The sequence below is a fragment of the Podarcis raffonei genome, chromosome 2, assembly GCF_027172205.1.
Source record: "Podarcis raffonei isolate rPodRaf1 chromosome 2, rPodRaf1.pri, whole genome shotgun sequence".
NCBI lineage: Eukaryota > Metazoa > Chordata > Lepidosauria > Squamata > Lacertidae > Podarcis > Podarcis raffonei.
Window position 1 is genome coordinate 120,295,263 of NC_070603.1, and position 15,041 is coordinate 120,310,303.

General features: G+C 43.0%; 2 protein-coding genes across 4 annotated transcripts in view; both read left to right on the plus strand.

Annotated features, from left to right (window-relative positions):
* Positions 1-4,470, plus strand: part of LOC128409505 (zinc finger protein 11-like) — an 18,613-nt gene extending 14,143 nt beyond the window's left edge. Inside the window, exon 4 of the mRNA XM_053380029.1 lies at positions 1,849-4,470. Coding sequence (XP_053236004.1) covers positions 1,849-3,044 — 1,196 coding nt within the window. The 3' untranslated portion in view covers positions 3,045-4,470. The remainder of the gene's footprint in view (positions 1-1,848) is intronic.
* The window catches only part of LOC128409466 (zinc finger protein 239-like), a 14,807-nt gene extending 633 nt beyond the window's left edge, over positions 1-14,174 (plus strand). Inside the window, exons 1-2 of one of the 3 annotated variants that reach the window (XM_053379980.1) lie at positions 6,667-6,773; positions 11,101-14,174. In XM_053379980.1, the coding sequence (XP_053235955.1) occupies positions 6,728-6,773; positions 11,101-11,963 (909 nt within the window). In that variant the 5' untranslated portion in view covers positions 6,667-6,727 and the 3' untranslated portion in view covers positions 11,964-14,174. Of the gene's footprint in view, positions 1-6,666; positions 6,774-7,000; positions 7,187-11,100 lie in introns of those variants that run through there. The other 2 variants (XM_053379981.1, XM_053379982.1) reach the window with 2 other exon arrangements.
* The last annotated feature ends 867 nt before the right edge of the window (positions 14,175-15,041 follow it).

Sequence of the window (15,041 nt, forward strand, 5' to 3'; positions counted from 1 at the left end):
AATTCCAAGTGTGGCTGAGGCCTTACTTATACAGGCTAATGCTATTACAGTGGTACCCCGCTAGACAAATGCCCCGCTAAACGAAAAACGCGCAAGACGAAAGGGCTTTCCGATATTTTTTCCGCTTCGCAAGTCGAAGTTTTCTATGGGGCTGTCTCGCAAAACGAATTTTTTTCCAAGGTCTCCCTTTTTTTTTGCCTTTTCTGAAAGGCGCTAAGCTCCTTATCTGTAAATTGCCGCTTAGCCGCTAAGCCGCTAAGCCGCTTATCCGTCAATTACCGCTTATCCGCTGAGCAACCCCTGAGCACCCTCTCCCGCCAGTGTCTTGCCTCGGTAATGGACTGGATGAAAGCCAACAAATTGAAGCTCTATCCAGATAAGAGTGAGGCTCAGTTAGTGGGTGGTTCCCTAGAGCAGATGGCTGGAAGGTCGCCTGCTCTTGATGGGGTTACACTTCCTCTGAGGGAGCAGGTTCGTAGCTTGGGGGTTCTCCTGGATCCTTTGCTGACGCTCGAGGCTCAGATGGCCTGGAGTGCCTTGCATCACCTTTGGCTGGTAGCCCAGCTACACCCCTATCTGGACAGGAATAGCCTATCTACCGTTGTCTATGCTCCGGGAACTTCAAGGTTAGATATAGATATGTGTTATACGTAGGGCTGCCTCTGAAGACAGTTTGGAAACTTCAGTTAGTGCAGAATTCAGCAGCCAGGTTGCTACCAATTAGTTTCCGGGCACAATTCAAGGTGCTGGTATTGACCTATAAAGCCTTAAATGGCTGAGGATCACAATACTTCAAGTACCATCTCAATACTTCAAGGGCTGCTTCTTTCTATATGAACCTAGCCGTATCCTGAAGTCCTCCTTCGTGGGCTTCCTCCTCAAGTGGTCCGGAGGGTGGCAACACGAGAACAGGGCCTTAGGTTTCCCTGCAAGGCATAGGTCATAGCTGAGTTATTCAAGCCCCTTCACCACGACAAGGCAGTGATCCATGAAGGGGTATACACCTTTAGGTGTCATGCAAACATGTTCTTTTTTAACCAGGCTTTTGCTTAATATGTTTGACATCCTATAGTTTTTTTCAAACGTGGCTCTTTTTTTGGGGGGTGTTATTGGGTTGGGTTTTATTCTGATAATATATGATGTGATCTTTTCTGTGAACCATGCTGAGTCCTCCGGATATAGGGCAGTATATAAACTCAATAAATAATAATCCCATATCAATAAATAATAATCCCATATTAATGCTTTCATTATTTGTACCCCCACGGATCTGACTGGGTTGCCCCAGCCACTCTAGCTGGCTTCTAACAAATATAAAAGCATAATAAAACATTTAAATCTTCCCTCTACATGGCTGCCTTCAGATGTCTTCTAAAAGTTGTATAGTTATTTATCTGACATCTCACAAGAGGGCGTTCCACAGGGTGGGCACCACTACCAAGAAGGCCCTCCGCCTCGTTCCCTGTAACTTCCCTTCTCATAGTGAGGGAACTGCCACAAGGCCCTGGGACCTGGATCTCTGTGTCCTGACTGAATGATTGGGTTGAAGACGCTCCTTTAGCATTTCATCAGTTTGCTTTTTTATTCTATCAGGAGATGTTGAAAGGATGCTGGCAGAAGGGGAACAATCAGAAATGTCACCAAAAGGATCCAAAGAACAAAGGAAGCTGAGGGTTCAAGATGGAGGCAGAAGGCGAGAGGGGAGACGAAAGCAGAAGCCGGAGGGTGACTCTTGTACGTCTCAGGGTGGTGAAAATCAAATTCCCAGAGAGGAGAAAAAGCATGAATGTACAGTGTGTGGAAAGAAATTTGGTCGTCGCTCAGCTCTTACTTTACATCAAAGAGTACATACAGGAGAGAAACCATTTACATGTTCCGAGTGTGGAAATAGCTTCAGTCAATGTGGCCAGCTTACTACGCATCTACGAACTCATACAGGGGAGAAACCGTATAAATGTTCAGAGTGTGGAAAGTGCTTCAGTGGTTGTGGCCAGCTTACTAGGCATCAAAGATCTCATACAGGGGAGAAACCGTATACATGTTCAGAGTGTGGAAAGAGCTTCAGTGACAATGGTGCCCTTACCTTGCATCAAAGATCTCATACAGGGGAAAAACCGTACACATGTTCAGAGTGTGGAAGGAGCTTCACTCAAAGTAGCACCCTTAAGTCGCATCAAAGAACTCATACAGGGGAGAAACCGTATAAATGCTTGGAGTGTGGAAAGAGCTTCAGTGAAAGTAGTTCCCTCACCTTGCATCTACGAACTCATACAGGAGAGAAACCGTATAAATGTTCAGAGTGTGGAAAGTGCTTCAGTGGTTGTGGCCAGCTTACTAGGCATCAAAGATCTCATACAGGGGAGAAACCGTATACATGTTCAGAGTGTGGAAAGAGCTTCAGTGACAATGGTACCCTTACCTCGCATCAAAGATCTCATACAGGGGAGAAACCGTACACATGTTCAGAGTGTGGAAGGAGCTTCAGTCAGAGTAGCCACCTTAAGTCGCATCAAAGAACTCATACAGGGGAGAAACCGCATACGTGTTTGGAGTGTGGAATGAGCTTCGCTCGCAGCAATGGGCTTACTAGACATCAACAAACTCATCGAGGCAGCAAACCTTATAAATGCTGGGAATGTGGCAAGAGCTTCAGTCGCATCGACCACCTTTCCTCACATGAAAGAATTCATACAGGGGAGAAACGATATACATGTTTGGAGTGTGGAAAGAGCTTCAGCTACAGTTGCAGCCTTACCTTGCATCAAAAATTGCACACGGGAGAGAAACCTTATAAATGTTTGGAGTGTGGCAAGAGCTTCTGTCGCGGTAGCCAACTCACGTTGCATCAAAGAACTCATACAGGAGAGAAACCGTATACATGTTCAGAGTGTGGAAGGAACTTCAGGTGCAGTAGCTCCCGTACGTTGCATCAAAGAACTCATACAGGAGAGAAACCGTATACATGTTCGGAGTGTGGAAAAAGCTTCAGGTGCAGTAGCTCCCTTAAGTCGCATCAAAGAACTCATACAGGGAGGAAATCTTAGAAATGTTTGGTGTATGGAAAGAACTTCAGTGACAGGGGCTCCCTTCCTAAACAGTAAAGAACTCGTACAAGGGAAACATCTTAGAAAGGGTTGGCATGTGGGAAGATCTTTAATCATATCAAATAACTCCTACAGAGAGTAAACCAATGATCGTGTTCTGGTCCCCCCAGGACAGCCATTATTGGATTGGAAGAACTTTCTGACAGTAAGAGCTGTTTTGACAATGCAACAGTCTCCCTCGGGAGGTGGCGGGCTCTCCTTCCTTGGAGGATTTTAAGCAGAGGTTGGATGGCCTTCTGCTATGGATGCTTTAGCCGAGATTACTTAATTGCTGGGGGTTGGACTAGATGACCCCTGGGGTCCCTTATAACTACAGTTCTATGATTCTATATACAGCAGAACCATCATCTGCTAGACAGCCTAGTTTAGGGAAGCTTTTAATGTTTAATAGGTTATTGTATTTTAATATTCTTTTGTAAGCCGCCCAGAGTGGCTGGGGAAACCCAGCCAGATGGGCGGGGTATAAATAATAAATTATTAATTATTTTTCTGTTGGGAGCCGCCCAGAGTGGCTGGGGAAATCCCGCCAAGTGGGAGGGGTATAAATTAGTATTACTCGGGAGGAAGTTCCCTTCAGCCAGGCTCCTCTTTGTTTTTCTAGCTCTGTCTGCTTCCTCACCTGCCCTCTCCAAATGTGTGGAAGCAGCAAGGAGAGGGAGCCAAGCTGCTAGCTCCTCTGCCATTAGGGAAATTGGGCCCAGCAAGTTTGGGGCATAAGGAGAGAGGGAGTACTGACAAGGGAGAGTAGTGAGGTCCACTGATGCCATCTAGACTTCCCCCCAAATTAATTTTTTATTATTATTATTATTATTATTATTATTATTATTATTATTATTCATTTCTATACCGCTTGATATTTTTTTAAAAAATCTCAAAGCGGTTTACTGCATATTTAACATCAATAAAACAATCTAGAATCAAACATTTCTGAAGAATGTCAAATATAAAGTATACAGTCAAAGCAACATATTTAACAGGAAACTAAAATATATTAAAATCTTTCAAAATAAAACATTACAAAGGAGGTCGACTACAGAATACATATTTAACACAAAGTTAACAAAAAACAACAACAACTTGAACATTTCAAAAGAAAACATTGCTAAGTGAAGCCAACTATAAAATGCACATTGCAAACAGCATAGTTTACAAGCCGGTTGACTGACTGAACCCAAAGAGTACTCCTTAATGGTTCCTCAAATCCTCTATTACAGCAGTCCATTGCTGCCTCTTGTGGCAGTGAGTTCCATAGCTTAATTCCTCACTGTGCGAAGGGTTTCTTTTATATATCCTGACTCTTCCACCATTCAGCTTCCTTTGACGCCCCTGAATTCTAGCGCTAGGAGAAATAAAAAGCTTTTCTCTACCTACTTTCTCCACACAATGCACAATTTTATAATCGTGTCGCTTCTTACTTGCTTTTTCTCTAAACTAAAAAGTTCCCAATTCCGCGACCTTTCTGCACGGTGGAGTTCCTCCATCCCCTCGATAATTTGGGCTGCCCTTTTCTGAAGGTGGGGTTGGGACCACTGGGTGCAAAGTACAACTTCTGGAAAATCTCATTTGTCCCTTTTGGGGGGGAGGGAAGTTTCCAGCCCCGAAGAGCAGAGCAGACACTTCAGCGTGGATGTGAAATCTCTGAAAACAGAGAGGAAGGTGGCCAGGGGTCAGAGAGCGGGGCTTGTCCCTCCCCAGGACTTGGAAAACATGGTAAATCGGCGGCGGCAGAGCTCCACGACTCTCGTGACCTGCACAACCAAAATAAATGGTACATATAGTGCTTTTAAAATGAAGAAGCACGCCTTTCTATGCTCCTCAATTCTTTTGTTTTGCTGTGGAGAACAACCAGCCCTGGATGTCTCCTGCAAAGGCCTCACTAAGCAGGGCCTACTAATCATCATGGAGCATCTTCTCCCCAGGGACTGATTTCTTGTTTCGTTTTGTTTTTTTAAAGTAAGAACAGAAAAAGATAACAAATGCAGAATTGTTCTTTTATTGTTTATAAGGTGTGAAATATACTCGGAGTCGAGAGTGGATTTCATGCTCTTTATTCAGCTCATAGTGGTGAGGAGGAACGAATGTTCCCCCACAGTATCTGCTTTATATACATTATTTACACAATGGGCTGCACGTGATTGGCTAATGGATACAGTTAAACAATACTGAAGTATCAGATCTGGAAGGACGTAATAGATTTGGTTAGCATGCTTAATTTTGGTATGAGAAAACAAAGGTGCACAAGGGATTCCTGAACCACATTATAAGGAAATCAATTTACCAAGTATGGGACAAATATAAGAGTTTATTAGAGAACAAGACACCTTTGTGTCTTTCCCCATTAGAAACCATATCTGTAAAAAGAGGTAAACACAAAACTGGGCAACATACAATGATCTGTTAACAGAAGTAGAAAACAAATTAAAGGTGAAAGAATATGAGGATAAAAAAGCTCTGTTAACAGATTGGTTACAATAGTGCCAAATAAATGACATATTCAAAGGTGACAAAGAGAAGGACTTTGGGAAGGAATTCTCAAAGTTCAAAAATGAATTATTAGAAAATAATGAGAAATTGTTATCAAGAATGTACAAACCACTGTTGGAATGGGAGACGAAAGATGAAGAGGTTAAAGCTGTAATGATACACTGGGCAAAAGACATAGGTTATAATTTACTACTTGAATCATAGGAAAAGCTGTGGAAAGAGATTTTAAAATTCACGGCTTGTGGTTCATTAAAAGAAAATTATATGAAGATGTACTGATGGTATTTGACTCCAGTAAAGCTTGCTAAAATGTATAAAGATATCTCTAATTTATGCTGGAAATGTAAGGATAAGGAACTGTTTTTTCATATGTGGTGGACGTGTAAAAAAATAAAGGGCTTCTGGGAAATGATATACAATGAACTTTTTAAAATTCTTAAAATTAAATTTGTTTAAAAAAAACCAGAGGCTTTTTTACTAGGTGTAATAGGAGGAGAATTGCCAAGGAAGCAAAGGAGACCATTTATGCGACTACAGCAGCCAGAATGCTACTAGCCCAGATGTGGAAAGAAGAAAAGGTCCCAAAGAAAGAGGAAAGGAAAGATGATTGACTATGCCTAAATGGCTACATTTTCCGTAAAGATCAGGCACCAAGATGAGAAAAAATTCAATCAACAATAGGAAAACTTTATAGACTATTTTAGAGAATCTGTAAAAACGTCAAAACATTAGCAGGTTTGATGTAACATTTATGAACCAAGAATAGAATTAGGAGGGGGGAAGGAAGTTGAAATTAATTGGAGAAATATAATTATATGCAAGGAGAATAAAGGGGGGGAAGCCATTTATGGCAAATTTGGAAAAATGTTATTTTGAAAATTGAAAACAAAAAATACATATTTTTTAAAATAGTTTGGAAAACTTTTTGGGTCGCCCGCGCAGTTGATTCAGCGGGGCTTTCCGGAGGCGAGACCAGCGCCTCTCCTCGCTCTCTGTCCGGAGAAGCCAAGAGGCTCCTGCCGCTCGGCTCCGAAACGGTTAAGAGCAGCGGCAACAGAGCTGAGATTCCTAGAGCGGAGAGAAAAGGGCTGTCGGGAGAATAGCAGCTTCCGCTTCCTGTCCCGCTTTTGTGGGGGAAGATGCCGAACATGGCGGCGGCTCTCCTTCCCGGCGGAGGCGCTGGAGGTGCGCCATATTATTATGTATTAAAACGGGGGGAGAGACTGGGGGTGCTGCTGGAGGGAGTTGTGGGGAGGGATTAAAAAAAAAACCCTGTTAGGCAAACCGTTTTAATGTAAGTTTTTTTCTGCGTCTCCTTTTTCTCGTCGTCAATTTATCCAGATTTTCACGTTATTATTTTTAAAAACCTCTTGAAAATTGTTCAGCATTTTGGTGAAGATCTCGCCTAATGGACACGCTTTTGCAAAGGGTATTTCCCCAAATATTTACATTTCCCATAATGAATGCATTCTGTATAAAATTCCGCTAAAATAATGCATTTATAGGGCTTTCCCCCTTTGTATGGGGGTAGGACATCTTTTCCCCATGGAGGGGCAGATCTTTCTCCTCCTCTCCTCCCTGCAGGCCAACTTGGGCAGGTGGGGGACCTTCCTTGGGCTCCCCATAGGGCTTGGGGTCAAGGCAAACCCTTAAGCATTGGGAAACCTTCTTCAGGGGCTCCCCCCTGGAACCTGTAATAATTTTTATCCGGCCTGATTTTATTATATTTTATTAAAATTGTATACCTCCTTATACCCACAGGCTTTAGGGCAGTTCACAGGATAAAATTGCAATATAAAAACCTCAAAGTACATAATCAAAACATAAACAAAATCAACCCAATAACCCCCCCCCCAAAAAAAAACCACACACATTTTAAAACATTTGTGTTTCAATTAACTACAGCAATTTCTGCAAGAGGAGTTCTGGGCAGAAGAGGTTTTTAAAAAAGGAGAAACAAGCAACTTCAAGTCCACATTAAAATTCCAAGTGTGGCTGAGGCCTTACTTAGACAGGCTAATGCTACTACTACCACTATTACTACTACTGATACCCCTGAGCACCTTCTCCCGCCAGTGTCTTGCCTCGGTAATGGACTGGATGAAAGCCAACAAATTGAAGCTCTATCCAGATAAGAGTGAGGCTCAGTTAGTGGGTGGTTCCCTAGAGCAGATGGCTGGAAGGTCGCCTGCTCTTGATGGGGTTACACTTCCTCTGAAGGAGCAGGTTCGTAGCTTGGGGGTAATCCTGGATCCTTTGCTGTTGCTCGAGGCTCAGATGGCCTGGAGTGCCTTGCATCACCTTTGGCTGGTAGCCCAGCTACACCCCTATCTGGACAGGAATAGCCTATCTACCGTTGTCTATGCTCTGGTAACTTCAAGGTTAGATACAGATATGTGTTATACGTAGGGCTGCCTCTGAAGACAGTTTGGAAACTTCAGCTAGTGCAGAATTCAGTGGCCAGGTTGCTCACCGGAGTAAGGCAGGTGAGCATATTACCCCCATCTTGGTCCGACTGCACTGGCTAGCAATTAGTTTCCGGCCTCAGCTGAACAGACTTACCCATTGGGCTGAAGAAAAGAAACTGATAGGCCCCGAGAAAGCAGGATTTAGACCAAACCAGTCAACTACGGACCATGTTTTAGTCTTGCACCATCTAGCCCGGAAATATTCCTCTTCAAACCGAGGCCAACTTTGTGCGGCTTTTATTGACCTTAAGGCTGCATTTGACAGCATCCCCAGAAGGTTACTCTGGGAAAAGTTGGCCCGATGGGGAATTGATAGAAGACTTTTATGGTTAATAATCCAGCTGCATGAGGGGTCGGCTGCTAGGGTGAGAATAACCCCAGCCGGCGATCTCACAAACTCTGTGCCCATCAACAGAGGAGTCTGGCAAGGATGTATCCTAGCTCCTTTTCTTTTCAGTTTATTCATTAGTGACATGAGGATACCATTGGCTGAATTTCAGGAAACCATCCATGCCCCCCGTCTCGCAAACTATCGTTGCCCATTATTACTCTATGCTGATGACGCTGTGATTTTATCCTTCTCAAGAATTGGCCTCAGGAGAGCATTAAAACTCTTTGTTTCATATTGTAAAACAAATTCCCTCACTATAAATCAATCTAAATCAAAAGTACTAATTTTCTCAAAAAGTCGGAAATCCTATAAGTAGCAATTAGATGGAAAACCTATTGAACAGGTCTATAAATTTCAATATCTGGGAGTTTTTCTCCAATATAATCTGGGTTGGAAGGCGCATATTGCACATATTTTAAACAAGGCCAAGGCCCTATCCTTTGCGCTTTTGCGCTTTTTCTTTTCGGACGGGGCTCTTCATGTTCCATCCGCCTTGAAAGTATTCAAAGCTAAAGTAATTGCAACATTGGCATATGCTGTTCCTTTATGGGGGACCGCAATAAACTTGATGCCCTTGGAGGTAACTCAAAATCAATTTCTAAGACGACTGCTAAAACTTCCTCAGTGCGTTAGTAACGCAGCTATTAGCTTAGAATTAAAAATTACATCTTTAGAAAATACTCTTTGGAGGCGCAGCCTTTGTTACTGGTTGTCCCTAAGACATAGACTCCCGAATCTGTATCTGATCCAATGTCTCTGGAGAGATGATTTTCCCGTCCTAGGGGCAAAAGAGATCCATTCTAAAGTAGTGACCTATGGATTGTCTCCACCAGAATTATTGGAATTGGACCTAGCCACAGCAAAAAAAACCCTCACCCAAAAACTTGAGGAGATTGACCTAAAACAAAACACCATTTTGGGTAGTGGCACTTGCTCACCATTAAATCTTGGCATAGTGCCCTCACAGCAGATACCATCTTATTTGACTTCTTTGTCTGTAGCGGCCCACAGATATGCCTTTATTAAGGCAAGATTTAACGCCTTTCCTTCCAATGTCTTGAATAATAGATTCTCCAATGGTCAGATCTCAGCGGTGTGTGTATGTGATAATAGATCTATAGAATCTTTACAACATATACTATTCTGTTGTTCACTACATTCAGTTTCTCGGATCAGATTTTTGTCCCCTTTACTATTGGAAATTTCAGGTGACTCCTTGCAAACACAGCTAACACATTTATTGCAAGATTCTGATCCGAGTAGGTCCCTTTCTGTTGCCAGATTTCTGATAACAGTATTAGCTTATAACAGGGAAAATGGATTACTTTATGATTATTGACTTTGCATAAATAATATTGATTTATACTGATAATTTGATATTTAAGCGCTATATTGCTCTTATTTTAATAAAACTCAGAAACTTACGGTTTGAGATGTACTTGATTTAAACGTATTTTAATTAATTAATTTTATCTTGTTATACCTGTTTTTTACCTGTTTTGCTGTATGATGTATTGAATATGGGCTTATGGCCGTAATAAACTATCTATCTATCATGGAGTTTCCGGGCTCAATTCAAAGTACTGGTTTTGACCTATAACGCCTTACATGGCTCAGGATCACAATACTTCAAGGGCTGCTTCTTTCCATATGAACCTAGCCGTATCCTGAGGTCCTCCTTCGTGGGCCTCCTCCTCAGGGGGTCCAGAGGGTGGCAACACGAGAACAGGGCCTTCTCTGCAGTGGCTGTCTGTCTGGAATGCTCTCCCCAGGGAAGTTCACCTGGCGCCTTCCTTATACACCTTTGTTGTTGTTTAGTCGTCTTAGTCGTGTCCGACTCTCTGTGAGCCCATGAATCAGAGCATGCCTTGGAAACTCACTTTCCTCTCAAAGCTTTTTTATGTCCATGGAGCTTTCATGGCAAAATACTGGAGTGGGTTGCCAGTTTCTTCTCCAGGTGGATCACATTTAGTCTAAACTCTTGGCTGACCTGTCTGTCTTAGGTGGCCCTGCAAGGCATAGGTCATAGCTGAGTTATTCAAGCCCCTTCACCAGGACAAGGCAGTGATCCATGAAGGGGTATACACCTTTAGGTGCCATGCAAACATGTTCTTTTTTCAACCAGGTTTTTGCTAGATATCTTTGACATCCTATAGTCATTTTCAAACGTGGCTCTTTTTTGGGGAGTGTTATTGGGTTGTTTTTATTCTGATTATATATGATGTGATCTTTTCTGTGAACCACGCTGAGTCCTCCAGGTATAGGGCGGTATATAAACTCAATAAATAATAATACCATATTAATACTTTCATTATTTGTACCCCACGGATCTGACTGGGTTGCCCCAGCCACTCTAGCTGGCTTCTAACAAATAATAAAGTATAATAAAACATTTAAAACTTCCCGCTACATGGCTGCCTCCAGTTGTCTTCTAAAAGTTGCATAGTTATTTTTTTGACAACTGACGGGAGGGCGTTCCGCAGGGTGGGCACCACTACCAAGAAGGCCCTCCACCTCGTTGCCTGTAACTCCCCTTCTCACAGTGAGGGAACTGCCACAAGGCCCTGGGACCTGAATCTCTGTGTCCTGACTGAATGATTGGGCTGAAGACGCTCCTTTAGCATTTCATCAGTTTGCCTTTTTATTCCATCAGGAGATGTTGAAGGGATGCTGGCAGAAGGGGAACAATCAGAAATGTCACCAAAAGGATCCAAAGAACAAAGGAAGCTGAGGGTTCAAGATGGAGGCAGCAGGCGAGAGGGGAGACGAAAGCAGAAGCCGGAGGGTGACTCTTGTACGTCTCAGGGTGGTGAAAATCAAATTCACAAAAAGGAGAAAAAGCATGAATGCACCGTGTGTGGAAAGATATTGGGTAGTCACTCAACTCTTACTTTACATCAAAGAGTGCACACAGGAGAGAAACCATATATATGTTCCGAGTGTGGAAAGAGCTTCAGTCAAAGTGGTACCCTTACCTCGCATCAAAGAACTCATATAGGGGAGAAACCGTATACATGTTCCGAGTGTGGAAAGAGCTTTATTTATAGTAACAGCCTTAGGTTGCATCAAAGAACTCATACAGGGGAGAAACCGCATACGTGCTTGGAGTGTGGAATGAGCTTCGCTCGCAGCAATGGGCTTACTAGACATCAACAAACTCATCGAGGCAGCAAACCTTATAAATGCTGGGAATGTGGCAAGAGCTTCAGTCGCCTCGACTCCCTTTCCTCGCATGAAAGGATTCATACAGGGGGAAAACGATATACATGTTTGGAATGTGGAAAGAGCTTCAGCCAGAGTTCCAGCCTTACCTTGCATCAAAGATTGCACACAGGAGAGAAACCTTATAAATGTTTCGAGTGTGGGAAGAGCTTCAGTCGTGGTGGCTTCCTTACATTGCATCAACAAACTCATACAGGACAGAAACCGTATACATGTTCGGAGTGTGGAAAAAGCTTCAGGTGCAGTAGCTCCCTTAAGTCGCATCAAAGAACTCATACAGGGAGGAAATCTTAGAAATGTTTGGTGTATGGAAAGAACTTCAGTGACAGGGGCTCCCTTCCTAAACAGTAAAGAACTCGTACAAGGGAAACATCTTAGAAAGGGTTGGCGTGTGGGAAGATCTTTAATCATATCAAATAACTCCTACAGAGAGTAAACCAATGATCGTGTTCTGGTGCCCCCAGGACAGCCATTATTGGATTGGAAGAACTTTCTGACAGTAAGAGCTGTTTTGACAATGGAACAGTCTCCCTCGGGAGGTGGCGGGCTCTCCTTCCTTGGAGGTTTTTAAGCAGAGGTGGGATGGGCTTCTGCTATGTATGCTTTAGCCGAGATTACTTCATTGCTGGGGGTTGGACTAGTTGACCCTTGGGGTCCCTTATAACTACAGTTCTATGATTCTATATACAACAGAACCATCATCTGCTAGTCAACTGTTATCACAAGCTTGGCAAATCCGAAGATATACTTGATCATCAGATAATGCCAATATTATTCACTTGGACTGTGCTGTTTGAACCCATGTACAAGTCTAGGTGCCTATTCTATAGTTTTGCTTTTCATATCCTAATTTTCATCTGCTGTTCTATGTAGCGTTCCCAAAGCAAGAAGGATTGGACTCTGATTAATAAAATACACACGAGGCTTGACCAGCAAGACTTTGGGAGGAGTGTGTATAATAATTCTCTCCCCACCCCTTGGCCCAGGTCGTTTTATTCACAAAAGAACTTTTTACACAGTGTTCGTAAGAACCAATCAGATTTCCTCTGAGCATTTCAAAAAACCCCACGTGGGACAAAGTTAGATCAGTAAAGGAAGGAAGGAAGGGTAGTATTCACCATCTCTTTGTGAACTCTCTTCCTGCACTCTCTTCCTGGCCCTAAGATCTATCTAAAGATTAACAAACTACATCAAAGTAACCTATTAACTTTATTGCCTAGGATGCCTGGTGCAGCAACTGGTCTGTGTCCTAGAATGCTTATACGGGTTTGTCAGACATAGAGAAATGGCAGTAGAGAAAAAGGGCATAGGTGCAGAGGCTTGTGGGATTTGATCAGAAATTATTGTCAATGAATCAAACCCAGTCAACGCAATGCTTTCATCGCGGACACAATGGCTTGATGCATATCATTCCTCATAGTAATCCCGTCTGATCACTATACTTATAGCTGCTATCTTTGTTTCATGTACATCATAAAATGAAACAGAAAAAGCTTTACGAAAATAAAATCTTTATGAAAATTTCAAAAAACTCATGAGTCCCACCTACACTGGAAAAAAATAATGGGATCTGTTCACATCCCTTATGGTTAGTTTACTGCAATGCACTGTACAAAGAGCCACCCTTGAAGGTTGGGCCACAGGCTGTAGCTGGTGCAGAACACAATAGCCAGGTGGCTTGTGTGAGCAAGGTAAAAAAGGTAAAGGACCCCTGGACCGTTAAGTCCAGTCAAAGGCGACTATGGGGTTGCAGCTCTCATCTTGCTTTCAGGCCGAGGGACCTGGTGTTTGTCCACAGACAACTTTCTGGGTCATGTGGCCAGCAGGACTAAACCGCTTCTGGCGCAATGGAACACCGTGATGGAAACCAGAACTCATGGAAACATCATTTGCCTTCCCGCCACAGTGGTACCTATTTACCTACTTGCACTGGCGTGCTTTCAAACTGCTAGGTTGGCAGGAGCTGGGGCAGAGCAACAGGAGTTCACTCTGTTGCACAGATTCAAACCGCCAACCTTGCCATCAGCAAGCCCAAGAGGCTCAGTGGTTTAGACCACAGTGCCATCCATGTCAGGCTTGTGGGAGGAAACTACTGCCAGCATAGAACAGCCTGCTAGTGGGATTTGCACTTGCTACCAATCTGCTACTGGGCTGAGTTCAAGGTGTTTGTACTCACATGCAAGTCCCTGTTCTGCTCAGTCCCAGATATACAGCAGAGATTCTCCTGCAGGTTCCAAAGATCTCCAAAGCACACACCCAGAATGGGGCTTTTAGTGTCACTGTCTGTGTTCTGTGGAATGGCATCCCTTTCGGGGGGGGGCGGGAATTGGGACATTTTCCACCTTTTCGAGCTGGATAAATAAATGGGTGTCCACTTGTTACGGTTTTAGTCTTATTTTTATTTGTTGCCTTTGTGTATATAACTGCTTTTTAAAACATTTTTTATATAAATTGCCTTGAGACGGTGGTTTAGAAGGCAATCAGTTATTTTTTAAAAATACTTTTCATGTTTATACAGTGGTACCCCGCAAGACGAACGCCTCGGAAGACGAAAAACTCGCTAGACGAAGGAGTTTTTCGTTTTCTTAGCCGCTTCGCAAGACGCATTTCCCTATGGGCTTGCTTCGCAAAACGAAGCTTGGCCCGCAAGCTCCGGGGATAGTGGGGAAGCGCAGTGCGTCTTCCCCGCTGTCCCCGGACCTCTTTTGAAGCAAGGGGCGGCAACGGGGAGATGCAATTCTCCCCGCTGCCCCTTCCCTTGCTTTAAAACAGGTCCGGGGACAGAGGGGAAGGCGCGCAGCGCTTCCCCTCTGTCCCCGGACGGTCTCCATAGGAACGCATTGATTGATTTTCAATGCATTCCTATGGGAAACCGTGCTTCGCAAGACGAAAAACTCGCAAGAAGAAAAAACTTGCGGAACGAATTAATTTCGTCTTGCGAGGCACCACTGTACATTTCAATAATTTTACAATCATTTTCATATTTCAAGGTTTGACTTTCTTCCCCCTCTTTCTGCGGTTCCTTAAATTTATTTTTAATATCTTCTGCATATCCAAATTAACTTAATTTGCTCATTTATTCATCTTCTTTAAATATATACTCGTATGAAACTGCAGGTTATTACAATAATCCTACCAATGTTTTTATCTGTTTACAATGTATCTGTAAATATTCAATAAACCATTTCCATTCTTTTATTTTAAAAAAATGTTATTTTGATTCCTTATTCTTCTGGTAAGTTTCGCCATAGAAGGCAATCGTATTTAAGGCAATCAATAAATCATTGTTACAAATAATATGATAATAATTGTTACTTTTTCTACTGGCATCTGACCAGGGTTAATCCTCCTGTGGATTTTTGTTAAATGGGA